The sequence below is a fragment of the Strix uralensis genome, chromosome 6, assembly GCF_047716275.1.
Source record: "Strix uralensis isolate ZFMK-TIS-50842 chromosome 6, bStrUra1, whole genome shotgun sequence".
In the NCBI taxonomy this organism is placed as follows: domain Eukaryota; kingdom Metazoa; phylum Chordata; class Aves; order Strigiformes; family Strigidae; genus Strix; species Strix uralensis.
The window spans coordinates 3,912,251-3,930,888 of NC_133977.1; the positions used below are offsets into that span (position 1 = coordinate 3,912,251).

Genomic DNA, 18,638 nt, shown 5'->3' on the forward strand with positions numbered 1-18,638 from the left:
GAACTAGAGTAGGTGCCTCCAAAGGCCGGGGCCGTACGGAGACACCGTAAAACCAAGGCTTTCCAGCTTTCCTTCTGCTGTTTCTGTGCCCAAATGGAAACTAACACAGGGAAGAGCACGCCTCGCTCCTTTTCCCTGCGGAGGCTGGGAAACTGCTGTTACATCCTGTCACGGTCCACTCGGTGGACTCGTGATGGTTCGTTTACTACGATCTCAAGTGCAAAATTAAGGTGACCAACACCAAAGGGGATTCTGTCAATCAAACAGTGAAAATTTATTGTGCTGCCTGTGAAGCGGCACGCGATAGTTAGAGATGGGTGAAAGAAAGGAGAAAAGTAAAGTTAAGTTTAGAGAGAGGAGGAGAGGTTATAGCTGCCACCACTGATCTCAAGACGTCCTAACAGTCCTGGGTCCAGCTGATGCTGCATTGTTGATCATCGTAATCCTTGGTGGGGACGTTTCCAATTTTCATTGTCAAGAAGTCATCTTTTATGCTTAGTAACACACCTTGCTCCTCCTCTGCCTCAGGGATCTCCGCCCTTCTCAGAATTCAATTGTCATATCTCCACCCTTCTCAAGCGAGGCTATCACGCATGCACAGGGGGAGTGTCCGAGGCATGGTCAGTCTTAGAGGCGGGTAGCCTTCAACCAGGAGGTGTGTTTTGGTATTATAATGAAGCAAAGTTCGTCTAAAGTTCATGATTTCTTCATCGATGTTAAGGCAACTGTTGTGATCCATCTTTTTTGACAGTAACAATGCGGTCATCTCTAACAGCTCCGACTAGGCCCAGGTACCGAAGTACTCTTTGTACTGCACGGCTCAGGCACCGAAGAACAGCACTGCATTGCCTGCACCACACGGGTCAGTGCTCAGGAGAACAGCCCTGCACTGCCTGCACCACCCGGGTCAGTGCTCAGGAGAACAGCCCTGCACTGCCTGCACCACACGGGTCAGTGCTCAGGAGAACAGCCCTGCACTGCCTGCACCACACAGGTCAGTGCTCAGGAGAACAGCCCTGCACTGCCTGCACCACACAGGTCAGTGCTCAGGAGAACAGCCCTGCACTGCCTGCACCACCCGGGTCAGTGCTCAGGAGAACAGCCCTGTACTGCCTGCACCACACAGGTCAGTGCTCAGGAGAACAGCCCTGCACTGCCTGCACCACACGGGTCAGTGCTCAGGAGAACAGCACAGCACTCGCTGTGCCACACAGTTCTGCATTCAGGGGCCTTTGCACCACATTCCACTCTTGGGATTGGCAACTGTGTTCCAAACAGGCTGTTGTTGGGTATCTTACTGCCCATGTCCCTGATGACAATGTTGAGACAATGCTGATCTTCTGACTGACTCTTACACATCCCTGCACGTTAACCAGCCAAGCGCTCGGCAATGCTCAGAAAGGCTCTGACTCCCCAGCATCACCCTCCTGGCACTCCTTGCTGAGCCCACGGGGAATGCTAAAGCGCTTCTTGCCCACATGCGAGCACCCTTCAGGAGGAGCAGAGGGGCTTGTCCTGAGCTTAATGCCCCTGGCAGGGGCATTAAGCTAACGCTAGCCAGCTGCAACACTTGCAGCTCCATCCCTGTCCCCATCAGCCCCAGTCCCAGCATCCTGAGGAGCCTGGCCACCCCGTCACTGAAACCTGGCTCATCTGGCAAGGGAAGAAAAATATTCACCCCAGCCTTAATTTGTAGCAAACTTGCTTTGCATGGGAAATACTGGGCGGTTAACCTGCCAAAGGCAGCTGTGCGGGGGGAGCGGGGAAGGTATCGGCACATCTTTTATTTCCTACCCTTGCAGGACATGCAGAGTGAGAAGCACCGCAATGGAAATGATACCTCGTGAACCCAGCAGAGAGATAAAGAGGGACCGCTGTTCCCTGGGAGGGATTTCTGCCCTTGCCTTCTGCTTGGGAGAGCTGTGCTGTGACCCTGCCACCGCTTGGGGATTTGAGCTAATTTCCTTCCCCGAAGACAGACGCACGAGCAGGCCTTTGCCTTCCTCCCTGGTGCAGTGGCATCACGTGCCATTTCGCAGTAGCTACATTTCACAATGACTTGGTAGATAACTTAATGAGAGCAGGATAATCTAAATATATCTGTTTTGGGGACTGATAAAACACCCTCACCCTCATTAATCTTTCCTCTCCAGATCCATGTGTTGTTTAGATATTGCAGCATAGCACTTTTGGCCAGAAATGTTTTAAAAACAACCTCCCCCCATAGACATTGGATATACGTAGGCCCCATAGAGAGGGATTTCTCTCAAGACTTTAAAACTGAGGGGTGAAACTGTGAGCAGGGACAGGAAGAGGGTACGCTGGGGCAGACCCCTCCGAAGCAGGCACTGATGGCCAGACAGGTGAAGTATTGCTGCAGCTCCTTTTTTGAGAGATGAGCTGTGCCTCATTTTAACCAAAACCAGGACCCAATGTGCAATCCCAGACACACCGCCAGGGCTTCGCCTGCCCATCCGTCTCCTTGACCCCACGGCATTTCCTTCCTGATGGCTTTCCATTGCCTTGGGTGTTGCTCCTGACATCATCAGTCCCAAACCCTTCAGCCTAAAAGCAGCAACCGTAAAATTACCCCAGCCTCAAGCACCCATCAGCTGCCCTGTGTTCCTCTCCTTCTTGCCACCAAAACCTGCGCCTTTTGGGTTACCAGGCCTTGGCTGGTCCCCAGGTTTGGGCAATTGCTCACCCCAGGTGTGGCCATCACACATACATGTGGCCACCACTGCTGGCTGCCCCTCCCCTGGTGACTTGTCTCCAAAGACCCATCTCCCCAGCCTGAGAAAGTAGAGATTGAATGAGGTTTGGGTTTGCTCACGGGTCCTTTTCCTCCTCTCCCCACTGGGTGCCTGCCTTCCTCAGCTCCTCACTCATCCTGAGCTCCAGTTTGGTGATTAAATCTTTCAGGAGTCTTCTGAGAGCTCCCAGGATGGCCAAATCCAGAGGCTTGCCCAGCCCATTCGGGGATGTGAGCACCATGTTGGGCTCTGGGCTCCTCCAGGCTCCATGCCCTGGTTTGACCACCCAACATAGGTGGAAATGTGTGGCCAGAAGGCTCCTGTCCCCGGGCGGGCAGGGACAGCCCTAGCCACAACAGCATCCATCTGTTCCCAAAGGCAAACCCTGGGAGGGCGGTCAAGGTGCACCCCCAGGCAACTGGAGATGAACATGAACGCCAAAGTTCTGCTAATTTTTGAACGCTCAAAATTTGCCTTGATGTCCTCCCTCACGCCCCCCGTAACTCATTTTTCCAAAGGGGTGATATTATAGCAAAGCGTAGTAAAACCATATGATGGCAGCCTGTCTGTTTATGGTATCTATTTTATTTTTCATATTAAATAGCATGTAAAAAAAAATTTATACAGGCAAATAAATATACATCATATACTCTGTAATAAATAGCAGGTACAAAAATAGATTTTCTTAAAAACAGTCAGTGTTCTGAAAACCAGCAAAACAAAAATATCTAATAAATACACAATAATTTAAGACAATGCGAAAAAGAAATTGCTCCCTGAGATCACATAAATAAGAAAAATTCTTAAATAGGAAATACAGTCCAGCAATGCAATAAAATTCATTTTCCCGGACCTCGGCATCCTTTGGGGCTGGTGAGTGCGGTGCCATGCCGCGGCGGGGTCTAATTACACTGCTCCTCGAAGGCCACGCACCGCAGGTCGTTCAGCACTTCGAAGATGTGGCGGATGGCGGAGGCTTCCAGGCAGCTGTTGGTCTTCTGCAGTGGGGAGGAGGGGCAGGTTAGTGCTGGAGACAGGGTGCAGCGGGCTAGCACCCCGAAACCCCCTCACCCTGCTGGCCTGACTTACCGTTTCCCTGGCTGTCTGCAGGTTGTTCAGCCAGCGGCTCAGTTTCTCAGAGGGCTCATGTGAAGGAGCCTCTGTGTCCATCTGTGAGGAAAGCAGCCACGTGAGGATGGTGATGCCCCACGGTGCTGCTGCCAGCGCAGGGGCCGCAGAGCCAACACAGGCCTGGGGGGGTTTTGGGGGGGCACTCACCCAGCATTGCAGGTCATTCTGGACTTGGGTGAGGAAGGCAAGGGGCTGCTGGCGTGTCTTGGCGAAGCTGGGGGCGGCAGGGAGCTCCAGCACGGTGATGGTGAGGTTCAGCTCGGCTTTCACCAGCATCACTCGGTCGGGCACCTGCGGGTGGGAACATCCCAGTTAGGGACCCAAAGTGCCAGGGCTGACCGTGGGCTGGAGGATGGGGGTCTCAAAGCCCTGCCCAGGGGTGTGGATGGAGGGGGGACCAGCTGACAGGAGGTCCCAGCTGGAGAGGGGACTGTACCCCCTTTTTACAGGATCGCCTCGCTCTTACCGAGAGCTTCGCCATGTCCCAGTTCCGATGGAAGATGTTGCCGGTGCATTTGCGGTCTGCCAGCGGCTTGGTGGCCTTCTGCAAACATAAACCAAGAGAGAGATTGAAAAACTGTCATCTTGACTTTTGGCGATGTTGTGCAACCCCGCTCAGCCTGGAAGGGTTTGAAACAAGGACGAAATTTGGCCCAGCATCCTTCTTGTCCCCAAACTCCCTTGGAAAATATCCTCCTCATCCCCAGACCGATGCAGAAAACATCCACCTTGTCACTCAGGGTCTCGAATTCAGCATCCCCTCTGCCGTGCCCCTGTCCAGCCCACAGCCCCCCATTGCCAGTGGTACTCACAAACTTCTCCCTCATCCTAAGCACAGCGTTCGTCTCGTGGAACACAGGGAACCGGTACTTGGACAGGTAGCAGCTCTTCTTCAGGGTGTTGTGGGGGATGACGGCCCCGAGGCTGGTCTGGAGCACCAGCGCAAGCAGCAGGGTCAAGACAAGGTGCAGCATTTTGGCGACGAGAGCCCGATGGTGAGCAGGTTATGATGGGGTGAACGGGCTGTGGTGCAAGAAGCCAGAGAGGATGAACCGGAGCGCTCTGGGTCGGATCCTCTAAATCTCTGGTGTAGAGATGCCTGACGGTGTTGCTGGAGGTGGCTCACTCAGCTGTTGGGCTGGTGGCCAGTCCCGAGAAGCTGCTTCGCCTCCTTGGCTGCCTTGTTCCCCATCTCCCCGGCTTTTTATGCTGCCAGCCCGGCGCAATTGCGCTTTCAGATTGGCAGGAAAACCCACGGCCTGGCGGCTCTGAAAAGAGGAAAGTGAAAGCGGCAACGGAGGGAATCCCGCAGTCGCAGGTTCGGCAGGTGTGGGCAGCGCCTGCCTCCCGCTGCCTGCCCCGCTGCCTGCCTCGACAGGGCGAGCGTGCCCGGCGCCCCAGGGATGCAGCGGGATGCTCGGGCTGTCTTTGACTCCCACCCCTCCAAGGGAGCTGAACGGGGGGACGCTGCTGCCACGTCGAGCGGCGCAGAGGTGCTGGCAAGCGCGAGGAAGCCTGGGCATGAGCCAGCCCAGCACTGCGCCAAAAGCTGCGGGAGACCCCCAGGCACGCAGCCCCACGGGGACGGTGGGCTCGGGGTGACCGGGAAGGTTTTGGTGCTTCCCGAGTGGCAGCAGCAGTTTGTGCCTCAGTTTCCCCACAGAAAGCGCAGCACAACGGCTGCGGCAGGGAGGGGGTGAAAGCAGCAGCTGGGAGCGGGCACTGCACAACACAGGCTGCAGGCATGAGCTTTACGTGTGTATTATCCTGAGGGACCAGGCTCACCACAAAAGCAGGAAAAAGAGTGAAAGCAGGAGCACTTCCACCTGGTGTTTTCCAGGTGGGATGTAGGGTTGTTCAGGGAAGCTGCCAGAGGTGAATGAGGCTGCTGCCCCCACCAACTGCTGGAGCTGGCTGGGGTTTCCTCCCTGTTTAGTCTGGAAGCACAAATATCAGGTATTGACATCTTTCTGCTGACAGCTGGAACAGTGCCACCATTCAGCAAAATCTGCCCTTCCCCTGAGGTAACCTCTCAAGGTAACCTCCTGCGATGTGGAGCCATCCCCACTGTGCTTTTGGTTTCACGCATTCATCAAGCATTAAACATAGAAAATTAGGGCAATATCTGTATCTAAAAAGTAAATACACAATAATGCAGCAACAGGCATAAATGCACTGTGCGGTGCCTCATGTGGTAGAGGAACGCTGCTCCAGAAGGACCCAATTTTTGATGTTCACATTTGGAAATAAACTGCTGACTTCAAGGAGTCCACACACACAGGAGAAGTTCTTACATGGGTTTGTGGAAAGATATACCTTCGGGCAGGCAGACCAGCATGGATGTGCTGTGCCGAGTCGTGGAGATGGTCTGGGACCTGTGGACATTGTCCACCCCAACCCCTGCTCTAGGGGTCAGCTGGAGCAGGCTGCCCAGGACATTGTCTGGTTTTGAATATCTCCAGGGATGGAGACTCCACAGCTTCTCTGGACAATCTGTGTCAGTGTTTGACACCCTCATAGAAAAAAGTGTTTTCTCCTGTTCAGATGGACTTCCACATGTTCTACGTTGTGCCCATTGCCTCCTGTCCCATCAGTAGGCACCACTGAGAGCCTCCAAGCCTTCTCTTCTCCAGGCTGAACAGCCACAGCTCGCTCAGCCTCAGATGCTCCAGTCCGTTCCTCAGCCTCATGGTCCTTCACTGGACTCTCTCCAGTAGGCCCACATCTCTCTTGCACTGGGGAGCCCAGAACTGGACCCAGCACTCCAGGGGTGGCCTCACCAGTGCTGAGTAGAGGGGAAGGATCACCTCCCTCGACCTGCTGGAAACACTCCTCCTAATGCAGCCCCAGTTACCATTCACCTTCTTTGCTGCAAGGGCATGTTTCTGGCTTGTGTTCAACTTGATGCCCACCAGGACCCCCAGGCCCTTTTCTGCCGAGCTGCTTTCCAGCTGGGTGGTCTCCAGCACATCCTGGTGCCTGGGGCTGTTCCTTCCCAGGTGCAGGACTTTGCATTTTTCCTTGTTGAAGAGGATAATGTTCTTTTCAGCCCATTTCTCCAGCTTGTCGAGGTCTCTCTGGATGGCAGCATGACCCTTTGGTGTATCACCCGCTTCTCCCAATTGGGTGTCATAGGTGAACTTGGTACACTGCAGGTACACTCTGCCTCATTATCCAGATCATTAATGAAGAGATTAATCAGGACTGGTTGTTGACCCACAGGATCCATCCAGCCCTCCCTGAGACCTTCTCCTGCTCCAGCAGCATCTCGGAGAGCTCAGGTCTTTCTTGGAAAACCATGGTGGAGGTGAAGAGGACCAGAGATGGCAGGCAGGGAGCAGTATGGCTTGGGCAGTGGCTGTCTCAGCTTTGACCAAGCCAGGTGGAGATACAGCTTGGAGAACAGCCAGGACAGCAAAACACAGCACTAAAGCCCAATAGCACGGGGGGCACAGAGTTTCTCTTCACGGCAAGTCACAGACATTGCTACTGTACCAGCCTCCCCTGCTGCGGCAGGCTCAGGAACTAAAAGCCTGGGCCTCAGCCAGGGCTTGGGTCTGGTGTCCACTCTCAGCAAACAGGACAACGGCATTGTCATTCCTTTCTCTCCCATTAAACATTAACACACAGATTTGGAAAAGTAATTTTTTTATTCAATGCAACTTGTTCACCTTCAATACAACTATGAAATAAAAGCCCAAACTAGCATAACTAACTTCATGTGTGATGTCCAGGTGAGGCACAGCTCAGCTGAAATAGATGGCACCTTAGCAAAAAAGCCCAAGGGGTGTAAAAACAAATGGTCCCCAGCAAGGGAAGCGAGGGAGTGGGGGTCCCAGTCCTGCCTGGAACTCTTCAGGTCACTGTGGAGGAGCTGGAGGGCGATGGTGGCTCTAGGTCCCACATGGTGAAGCCCAGCTGGCTCATGGGACAAGCACTGCGGGGTGTTTCCTCCTCCAGACCAAGGTACGAGCCAGGCTGGGGTGTTCTGGCACCTGGGTTGGGATCTCCAGCAGCCACCAGCGGGGCTGGAGCAAGGTCCCCAGCACCCAGACAGTGACGTCCAGCACTGAGACAGGTGATGTCCAGTGCCTGCTGTGCTGGGGTGGCCTCGTCTGCAGCCCCATGGACACACAGCAGGGCTGGAAGATCGCCCTGGCACGTACGTGGATCCACCATGAATCGCTGCCCCTTGCCCCAGGCTCCTGCTGAGGACAGCGCTGGGACACTGCTGGGTCACCCACCAGGTCCCAGAGCAGCACCACATCCCCACGGGACCCAGCTCCTCATCCCCATCGCTGTGCCTTGTATCTCCCAGGTGTCATTTCTGCTTGGAGAATCAAAGCGAAACCTGATCTCTTCATGCAGGCGAAAGCAGATCCGGAGGCACCAAAGGAAAAGCGAAAGCTGAGCGGGGAAGCCGGGGCCATGAGCACAGCCCCCTGGCACTTAGGGCTGAGCATCTCCTGGGCGCCTTGCTCAGATGTTTGTGCTTCACTCGCTGCCAGCCGTAGCCAAGCCCACGGGTGCCTGGCTGAGCAGCAGTGAGGGCTTTTCCCCAATGGGACGTGGTCTCACCATCCTGGACATCAGCATGCCAGCCAGCATCTTGCACGGTGATGCCACCCTCCACCACACCCCGGTCCCCAGTGTGGCCAGCGAATGCTGGCTCCCCCAAACCACAACAGTGCTGGCTCTTGTCACAACAGCAGAGGGTCCCCCAAAGCTGCCATGGGCTGGGGGCACCTGGGGGTCTGCAGGACACTGGGGACCTGCCGCAGTCATCGCTCCAGCCTCGGTGGGTCCCAGCCCTGACTGCAGACATGCCGTACTGGGAGAGCGGCATAGGTGGCGATGATGGAGACCCCTCCTCGGATTCACACAGCCCATTGGGCTGGAGCCACTTGAACTTGCTTGGAGCAAGAAATCCTGGGTGCGTGGGAGATCCCAGGTGCAAGAAAGAAAGCGAAAACGGGCAGGGCTGCAGGCACTAGCTCCGGGTGAGGCAATCGCCCCGTGACTCATTGGTTACTGCATGGTGTGAGCGTGGGAAAGCCTTGGCCACAAGCCATGCCACTGGAGTGGGTAAGGACAAGCCCGGATTGCTCCTTCCCGGCTCCTTTTGGAGCCAGCAGGCTCGTCCAAGAGGAACTGGCTCCTGCTAAAGCGGCTGGTCTTAGGAAAGAAGATAGAAAGAATCAAAAAGTGCTCCAAGAAAGCCACCTTTAAAAATAAAAACCCTGGGTGATGTTCAAGAGCACTGCCCATGGCCCAGTGGTGCCGGCGCAGGGGACATCGGGTGGCCTCCACTCGGCAGCCATCACCGACCCGTCCCCGCCAGCCCAGGGTGTTGGTGCCACCAAAGACTGCTGGCCCTGCTTCACGCTCCAGAACCCTTCACCACCTCCCAGCACTCACGAGCGGCAGCAGCCGCCATGGTGGTGCCAGGCTGGTCTGTGCCACTCCTTGTGCTGCTAACACCACACCAAGCGCGTTGGTGATGCAATCCCTGGAGTTACATCATGGCCGGTCACCCACTGCATCATCGCGGGGGATGTGCTGAGCATGCAGCCAGTGCAAGGCAGGGAAGGGCTGTTAATTGAGAAGTTAATTAGTGAGTGGATTTAAACTTGAAGTTTGAAATTTAAAGTGAGTCAAAACCCCACACAAGCCCTTTTTCCCAGGCGACATCTCCGTGCCCAGGCACGGCCGCAGGACGCACCTCACCAGGCTGAGCCAAGGCAGCTGGACAGGTCACCACCCCCCTGGGTCGCTGCGGTGTCTGGTGGGTTCCCGGGGAGAGAGAGGCCTCTAGTGCTCCTGCAGGAGATGACAAGCGCCATCCTCACCCAGCGAGGGAGCTTTTATGGCTGCTGCTTGCCCAAACTCAACCTGCACCCAGTGCAGCCTCTTCACCAGTGATGGTGACCCAGCATTGCCGCTCCATGGGGTCTTCTCTCGCACATGGCCCTGGACACAACGTGCTTTCCTCCCCATAGCTCTCCTCCTGGGACACCCCCACCCTCCTGGGAGCCACCAAGTGGGGTCAAAGCCTTTGCTCCCCACCCAGGCAAGCTGAGCCAACACTTAGTGACCCCCATGGAGTTGTGCCCAGGGTTAAGGAGGCTCAGTGTCTGCACCTGAGAGCCCCAGGACCACAGCTGAAGCACCTCCAGCCCCTCCAGGTGCTCTCTCTGGGGCAGGGAGCAGAGGTATCACTTCTACCTTTCTTAATAATGCTCCGAGATATAACACAGTGAGGCCACAGCCCTACCCGTGGCATCAGGACAACCTTCTTGTCAAGAGCAGGAGTTACAGGAAAGGGAAAGGTCCCCCACAGAGGCTGTGCCTGGACTTACAATATCTGGAAAGCAAACAGGAGGGGACCTGTGCTGGGCTGTGCCCAGTCTTGGACCTCATTGTCTCCATCTGCCCCTCCCCAAAACGCAGCCTCTAATCTTCCATTTGCAGCGTGGGTGAGCGATAGCAGGCTGGGACAGAGGGGAGCACAAACCTGCTCCCCTGTGGCAGCCACCCCAGAATGGCTCCTGAGTTGTGCTGAGGGCGAGTAGCCTCGTGAGGGCCACAGCAGCAGCGCTGCATGGCGCCAGACAAGCCTGGGGCAGATAAGCTGCTGGTATTTGCTGCACCCACTGGCAAGGCACCAGGGATGGGGTCACATAGCAAGCAAGAGCATCCCCTTTCCAGCTCAGCCTTCAAAGACAGCACATGGCTCCTAGCTTAGCTTGGGCAGGAAGAGTGGCAAACGGCCCCTTCCTACCTCAAACCCACATACAGAATCAGAATCATCTCGGTTGGAAAAGACCTTGAAGATCATCCAGTCCAACCATTAACCTCACACTGTTCTCAACTCCACCAGATCCCTCAGCGCTGGGTCAATCCGACTCTTAAACACCACCAGGGATGGGGACTCTAGCACCTCCCTGGGCAGCCCATTCCAACACTCAGCAACCCATTCTGTAAAGAAATACTTCCTAACATCTAGTCTAAACCTTCCCTGGCACAGCTTGAGGCCATTCCCTCTTGTCCTATCGCTTGTTCCTTGGTTCAAGAGACTCATCCCCAGCTCTCTGCACCCTCCTTTCAGGTAGTTCTAGAGGGCGATGAGGTCTCCCCTCAGCCTCCTCTTCAGACTAAACCCCCCCAGTTCCCTCAGCCGCTCCCCATCAGACCTGTGCTCCAGACCCTGCACCAGCTCCGTTGCCCTTCTCTGGACACGCTCGAGTCATTCAATGGCCTTTTTGGAGTGAGGGGCCCAAAACTGAACCCAGTCATCGAGGTGCGGCCTCACCAGTGCCGAGTCCAGGGGTAAGATCCCTTCCCTGTCCCTGCTGGCCACGTTATTGCTGATACAGGCCAGGATGCCATTGGCCTTCTTGGCCACCTGGGCACACTACTGGCTCATGTTCAGCCGGCTGTCAGTCAACCCCCCCAGGTCCCTCTCTGACTGGCAGCTCTCCAGCCACTCCTCCCCAAGCCTGTAGCGCTGCTGGGGGTTGTTGTGGCCGAAGTGCAGCACCCGGCATTTGGCCTTATTGAAGCTCATACAGTTGGCCTTAGCCCATCGCTCCAGCCTGTCCAGGTCTCTCTGCAGAGCCTCCCTACCCTCGAGCAGATCAACACTCCCACCCAACTTGGTGTCATCTGCAAACTTACTGAGGGTGCACTCGATCCCCTCGTCTAGATCATCAATAAAGATGTTAAACAGGAGTGGCCCCAAAACCGAGCCCTGGGGGACACCACTCGTGACCGGCCGCCAACTGGATTTAACTCCACTCACCACAACTCTTTGGGCCCGGCCATCCAGCCAGTTTTTTACCCAGCAGAGCGTGTGCCCATCCAAGCTGTGAGCAGCCAGTTTCGCCAGGAGAATGCTGTGGGAAACGGTGTCAAAGGCCTTACTACCCTGCAAAACAGAAGGCCACTCAGGGCCTAGGTAAGCAGTGCCCGTGAAGTACAGTTAGTCCCACCCCAGCAGGTGCTCTACAGCCTCTTGTAAAAAGAAGAACCAAAAGCAACTTTTTCTCAGCCTTTTTTTATTATCATAGTGTAAGAAATGCAGCAAGTTTCTCAGCTGTTACTGTGATTCTCATCCCCATGTGCAATCCAACCACCACCATTCTGAAACTGGACCCTTGCAGTGCTGAGGGCACAGCACTGGGCCAACTGGAGGACCAAGGTGGACAGGAACCCGAGAGCAGGCATAAACTCTGTCTGCTTTCCAGAGAAAATCAAAATTTTAATCAGCAAAATAAGCATCAATCTCCCCGAAGAATAAGAATGGTTACAAGTGGGGTATTAGGAGACAGCCCACTTCTTCCTTCCCTTCCAGCACCAGGTCAGAAGGGTTTCCTGTCACCGTCCCTTGCACCCCAGCACACAGACGTGCCTCACCCAGAACTCCACTGGGGTTTCAGGAGAGGAAACTCCCATTGTCTCCAGCATCCTGAAACAAGAAGCAGAGGAAGGGTCTCACTCTGCCCAGCCAGCTCCCACCCAATATGGGGCAACATCTACAACCAAAGATAGGTCTCTTCCACCCAAAGCACAGAGGTTGTGATGGCAGATGCTTCCAGCACACACACAAGGGTTGTTCTGGTCAGTGAATAAGTTCGCAGGTACAGGGATGTCTTCCCTTCCCAGGGAGCAGGCCCTTGTTGTGGGCCAAAATAGATAGTTTAAGATGCAACTGTCAATATTTTTCCTGCCCTCTACTAATCGAGAGCAAGGCAAAGAAACTCAAGATCCTTCTGACATGAGACTTACATGGATACACCAGTGCAAGAACACATACAGCTACATGGACTCAAAGTTTAAGTCAACTGACTCAAACAGGTCAGTCACGCCGTGAGCAGCAGAAGATCTGCTGTTTAACCTCTGACAAGTCTCTGTCCACACCAGGGGGGAAGGAGGGAGTGCATCACTGCACAGCTCACTTCCAGCTTTGAAGGGGCCTCCACAATCTCACTCTCCATGCACGGCATAAGACAGGTCCTCTGTGTCCTGCTTGTTTTCACAAGCGGTTTTCTCACCTCTTTTCAGTCTCTTGGAGGAGGGATGTTGCAGCTTTGGGGTCATTCTTCTTAAAGACTTGATATGGAGAGGCAGACTCCATGTAACCAACCACACCAGCAATCGTCATGGGAATTTTGTCAAAGATATCAGTGATTCTAGGAGGGAGACAGGGAAGAAAGGAGCATTGGCATGTTAAATTTCAAAGGCAGCAGAACAAGGACAACAGATTGAGGTGGTGGTGAATAAAATACCTGACACCATCAAAGGTCCAACAGATGGAAACAACATCAGATTGTGGCATTTGGTGGGTCAGGAGCTCTAAGTGATGGCCCCAGGTCCCATCAAGACTCTGTGACTTGAACAGCCCTTTTGATACAGGCCTACCTGCAGAGCCCGTTCCTCTCCAGCAGCCAGGACACCACCACCTCTGCAACACCACCACCACCATCTCCTTTTTGCCTGTGGAGTCAGTCCCTGCCCCATGCCTTGGTAGGGAGTCAGGCACTGGCTCCCTGGAGGCCAGGGGCAGGTTCTCTCTCACTCCATTTTTCCCCTTCATCCATTAAGCCTCAAATTATCATAAACCACCAACTAAAAAAATCTAACCCAATCCTGGCTGGAGCAGGAAGGGTCCTTGCAGCCCTTAGATCACACTTGCTTGCCCAGCATAGAGCCACATTAAATCCAACAGGAGTGGAAATGCAGCCACACAGCTCTGCCACGATGCAAAGGCATTTGCTGAAACCTGGCAGCCCCCTGCTGTGGCAAACCCTGCTCCCTCATGTCCTCGCTGGGCCAATGGCAGAGCAGCCCTGTGGAAGAGCTGAGACGCCACCTCTATCCACTCCCGGTGCTGTGCTGAGGGGTTTCTGCTCACCTCTTCTTGTCTGGAAACGGCAAGGCCTCAAAGATGTCTTTGTAGTCTTCCAAGACGATTTTTAGTCTATCATGCGAGTATTTTAAAATCAGGTCCCAGGTCTGTAAAGAAAGCATATTAAAAAACAAACACAAAGCCACTTGAAGCTCTCAGTTTCCACTTAACTCAGGTTTGCTTGGCCCTAGATCTGATGCATTCATACATGTACTTTTTTTTTTTAATATTCCTTGCATTAAAATACACAAAATCTTATTTAGTGTCAAGAATTTAAGGATCCTACTTTATTGTAGAGATAAGGGTCCTATCCTCCTCCCTACACCGCTTTTACTCACAGTGGAAAAATCTCCTTTTATTGAGTTGTTAAAAAAATCTTTGTCAAGAAACATCACCAAAAAACCCTCTTTCCAAACAGTTTCTACTTCCCATTCATTTCACTGCGATCAGAGCAAGAGGAGAAGTCTCTTTGATGATACCAGCCTCCCAAATCTGCTCCGCAGCCCATCTTGCCACACCAGAGTCTGTCCTATTAATCCTAATGTCCCTTTTCTCCTCATCCAACCAGCCTCAGTCCTGCAGGGGAACCACTAATCCCCATCTCAACTTCATCCCTGTATTTAACCATCCCTATGCCCCATCCTGCAATAGGAGTTCTCTAGTCATACCCCCAAGCCCATTGCTTTCCTCTCTGCATCGAAGCACTACACATTTCCTCCTGCCCAGACCAGGAGGGGAAGCCCTGAGGTTTAAGTTTCATCACCCTACCTCCCTGAAGACTTTGGTCAGTTTTTCAGAGCAGTTTCCATAGCGCAGACTCATGTCCACGGTGTAGGTGCTGATGGCCACGCAACCACCCGGCTTCATCACCCGGTTCGCTTCTTTCATGAACTTCTCGATATCAAACCAGTGTGCAGCCGTAAATGATGTCAGGAGATCCACCGAGGCATCCTCGAACGGCAGCTCCTCTGCAGGGCACACACTGGAGTGGGAGAAGGAAAAAAGGTAGTGTGTAATATGGAAATTAGGAAGTAGGATGTGAAGTCAGTGGGCCATTTTTTGGAGTCAATAATGATTGTTTGGGATGCAAGACCACGGCAAGTCTAGGATAATGCCTGTTCACACCAAGAATCCCATCAAATGGGATTGACTTTGGCACCCGCTGGCTCTTACAACAATCATACTCACAAAACACCACCTCTGTGTGAGGACCAGAGTTTTGCCTTCGGCTGAGAGCTTGCTGCCCCGACACTCACAGGTAGGAGACGTTGGGCAGGGAGGGGGCGTCCCTGGCCTCCTGGATCTGTGCTTCGCTGATGTCTGTTCCCACCACCTTCTTGAAGTGCTCCGCAAGGAAGCGGGTGCCTTGTCCAGACCCACAGCCAACATCTACCACCAGCTCAGCAGGGTTTGCCCTCTGCAGGGAGGAGCAGATGCGTCTCAGTGGGCAAGTGGCCACACAATTTCTGTGCTTTTACCCCATTCCTTCCCCGCAGCGTCCACAGAGGAACAGCCTTGGCATGGCACAACCCATGGAAAGGCTTTTCAGTGCCCACATCTTGCCCTGAGCAAGTGGCACCAAGCAAGGTAACACCCCCAGCAGGGTAAATACTACTACCCACAAATACTACTACCTTGTTTTTTGCTACAGCCTGGCCATACCCCACTCACCTTTTCCTGCAGGTAGGTGAGGATGGTTTGCTGCAGCTCTTCGCCTGGTGCAAACCTGTATTTCTGGTAGACTGCCGCGTGCCCTCTCCCCTCGAACATCTGGGTGGCCATGCTTGGGTGACCTGGAACCTGGGAGGAGGCAGCAAGCCAGGTTTGTCACCAGGGATCAAACTGCTCCTGCCTCGGGGTTTGTCACCATGGGATCAAACTCCTCCTGCCTCCTCAGTGCGTGACTGTAGGCACCAAAGTCTCCAGTTCCTGGCAGAGCCCTGGGGAGGACTTTGCCTGTGAGGCTGCCCCAAGCAAGTGTGAACCTGCTCTCCAAGCATCCCGCCCACAGGTATAAGCTAATTGTAGAAACAAACCAGCAGTGTCTGACGAAGAAAAGCTTTCTAGGTTTTTAAACCCTTCCTCTCCTTACTCCTTTGCTTTCCTGCCCCACCTGGGTATCTTCTGAAATAAGTCACCATTAGAGCTGGAATATCTGTGAATTTGGGGGGACTGAGCAGAGCATCAGAAAAACTAACCACATAAAAGTTTGGTTGGTTGGGGTTTTTTTTAACGAAATCCATATTTCAGTAGTAGCAACACAATCACAGCAACCCCCACCTGTGCTTTCTGAACCATCGGATATTTTTTTTTGTCCCTTTCTGCTCCAGAAATACTCCAAGTCTCTTTTAAATCCAGAGCCCTGTTAAACCTGTCACCACACACGGAGGTGAGCCTGGCCTCGCCGCCGAGCCCCTTAAGCCTCCCACCAGCCACCAAAGCTGCTCTCCCAGCTAGAGCGCCCAGCCTTCCCCCAGCTGCTATAAACCACACGGTCCCCGCACCCACCAGGCAGGGCCCCAGCAGCCCAGGCCCAGTGGCCACCGGCACGTCGCTCTCGGCCCGTGGCGCCGCAGCGGAAGGCTCTCGGCCGTATCCTGTTTACTTTGGGGCCTGAGCACGCACTGGCTGCGACAGCAACCCCTCTATGGGCTGATGACACACCCCGAAAGTTTGCCAGGAGGGCTCCCTGCCTCCTCTGATGGGCAACCGCAGCGTCTCGCACGCTCACGGCGAGCAGAGGGGTGCGACACAGCGCGTTTCCTCGAGCGACGCACAAATAGCCACCATCAGGCGATAAAGGGTTACTAGATCTTGCAACGCGTGATACGATGCTGAGCTTGGCAGCTGCTTACCCAGCTCAGGCCTAGACGCTCCCAGCAGGGAGCTGCAGCCCTGCGAAAGCCCGTTTTGGAGGGGATTCCTCCAGGTGCTTCCTCCCCCCGCCCCGCGCCGGCTTCACCCCTCCTCTTACCGCCTGCAGCCCTCGCTCACAGCTGCTCCCGGCACCAGCAGCTCCCAGCACCTCCCAGTTCGGAGCTCCGGGGCAAAGGGGCGGGCAGGCACCACCCCCAGTCCCGCCCGCCCCGGCGGGGCCCGGCTGCTCCCCCTGCTGCGGAAACGGGAAGGCAGCTTCCAGCGGCTCCCTGCCACCGCGATGCTGGAGCCTGAGAGCCGAGCCTTTCCCGGTCACACAGTTTCTATCCGTTCCAGACAGCTTTGGGAACGGCCCCGAAGCGGGGGGTGCGCAGCCGCCCCGCACATCCCAGCAGAGGGGGCAAAGGAGCAGCAGAACGGCACTCACAGCCCTACTCACAGGGGTCTGGCTGCGCTGAAATCCCCTCCTGTTAGCTAGCAGAAAGAGAAAAAGCATAACCAGAGCCTGTATAACCCCAGCACCAACGTTAAGAGCACAGAGCATTGGTATTTCAGGACTAGGCAAAGCCCCCACCCTGCTTTAGGGCATTACCCCTTCCCACGCCGGAGTAATGTTAATTACACAGAGCTCAAGCCAGCAGAGCCGAAGGGTGCTTGACCCACGTTCAATTTCAATTTACATTTAACACAGCACTTGTGAATCTCTGCTAATTAGCACAGCCTTTAAGACCCCCCCTAATTTTAAGAGAAATCAGTGGAACTTACCCAGGGGCTGAAGACGGAGGCCACCTGGCAGCAGTTTGCTGAATCAAAGCCTGGGCTGACATTACAGGGCTTGTATCCCGCGTATTTATTTCATTTGGGTCACCTGCTGCTTAATTGTACCAGAGGATGCATATCTGTGCCAAGAGAAAATACAACACAAGCACTGAAACACCCTGTATTTTCACAACCCACAGCATCCTGCAGCATCTGGCAAGAGTCCGGCCTCTCTGGGGTTTAGATACCCCAATTTTGTGTGTCCTTTGTGGAGAGCATGACTGCATGCAGGAGGGGTTGATGCCCTGGGCTTCAGGCACCTGCACTCTTCCTACCTCAAGTTTCCACAGCACGGGCTGCTCTCATGGGCAATGTGCAGATGATATTCAACTGATTGTCCTCTGGCTAAAGCTGAGACCAAACGCCTGCAGTAAAAGAAAGTACGAGCCAGCCATGGGCTGCAAACGACACCAGTCTTTTTCTAAGCTCTCCCAGCCTTTGACACACTGCATTCAGCTGCCTTTGACTCCCTACCCCAGCTCTAGACCTGTTTATATTCCCCAAGTGACAGCTAATCTCCGATGGCCCTGCACCATGCAGCAATAAATTGGTCTCCTTGACCTTTGGATTGCTGAGCCTTAGCTGAAATGTGAGTTATACCCCAGGCACAGAGAATCAGACACTGTCCATCATCCCTACCAGCCCACTTATTAAATCCACAGGCTTTAAGGAATAAGGATTGCCCTTGGGGTCTTCCCAACTTGTTCCCCAGACCTACAGGCCCTGTGGATTTAAGTCATATAGCAGGGTCCTGAATTAATAAACCTCCAAAAAAAAGCACAAATGAGACTCCTGTCAGTCTTCCTGCATCACTTGTCAGTGTTTTTCACCCACAACACCGTCATTTCCGCAGTGATGAAATGTCTCGTCTTGATATGGAAAAAGCCATTTTGTTTCTATTATTGTGGTTCGTTTCATCACACATCAGTAAATACTACACTGATTTCTTTTTCTCAGTGTAATGACCTGACATCCAAGGGAAACAGTGCTGCCTCATGAAAACAAAACATCTGACACCACCTTAGCCAGATGCTTTGGTATTTCTAAAGATTTCCTTTCCCTTCTGTTGTGGTTTAAACCCGGCCGGCAGCCAAACACCACGCAGCGGCTTGCTAACCCCTAGGGGATGGGCGAGAGAGCTGCAGGGGTAA

The 18,638-nt window shown here is 54.0% G+C and overlaps 2 protein-coding genes across 3 annotated transcripts; both read right to left on the bottom strand.

Annotated features, from left to right (window-relative positions):
• Nucleotides 1–3,648: 3,648 nt before the first annotated feature.
• LOC141945027 (interferon lambda-3-like) lies at nucleotides 3,649–4,858 on the bottom strand. Its single transcript, XM_074872357.1, has 5 exons — nucleotides 4,697–4,858; nucleotides 4,351–4,428; nucleotides 4,032–4,175; nucleotides 3,843–3,923; nucleotides 3,649–3,751 (listed from the first exon to the last, which is right to left on the bottom strand). Exons 1-5 carry the CDS (start codon nucleotides 4,856–4,858, stop codon nucleotides 3,656–3,658), a joined length of 561 nt encoding a protein of 186 aa, XP_074728458.1. The 3' UTR covers nucleotides 3,649–3,655.
• Nucleotides 4,859–11,924: 7,066 nt separating this feature from the next.
• Nucleotides 11,925–16,942, bottom strand: LOC141945079 (putative methyltransferase DDB_G0268948). 2 transcript variants are annotated; one of them, XM_074872564.1, is made up of 7 exons: nucleotides 16,766–16,942; nucleotides 15,463–15,591; nucleotides 15,048–15,208; nucleotides 14,560–14,773; nucleotides 13,798–13,898; nucleotides 12,938–13,075; nucleotides 11,925–12,351 (listed from the first exon to the last, which is right to left on the bottom strand). In XM_074872564.1, exons 2-7 carry the CDS (start codon nucleotides 15,571–15,573, stop codon nucleotides 12,261–12,263), a joined length of 816 nt encoding a protein of 271 aa, XP_074728665.1. In that variant the 5' UTR covers nucleotides 15,574–15,591; nucleotides 16,766–16,942; the 3' UTR covers nucleotides 11,925–12,260. The 2 variants fall into 2 exon arrangements, with proteins under 2 accessions (XP_074728665.1, XP_074728666.1); XM_074872565.1 differs by lacking the exon at nucleotides 16,766–16,942 and adding an exon at nucleotides 16,300–16,392.
• Nucleotides 16,943–18,638: the final 1,696 nt, after the last annotated feature.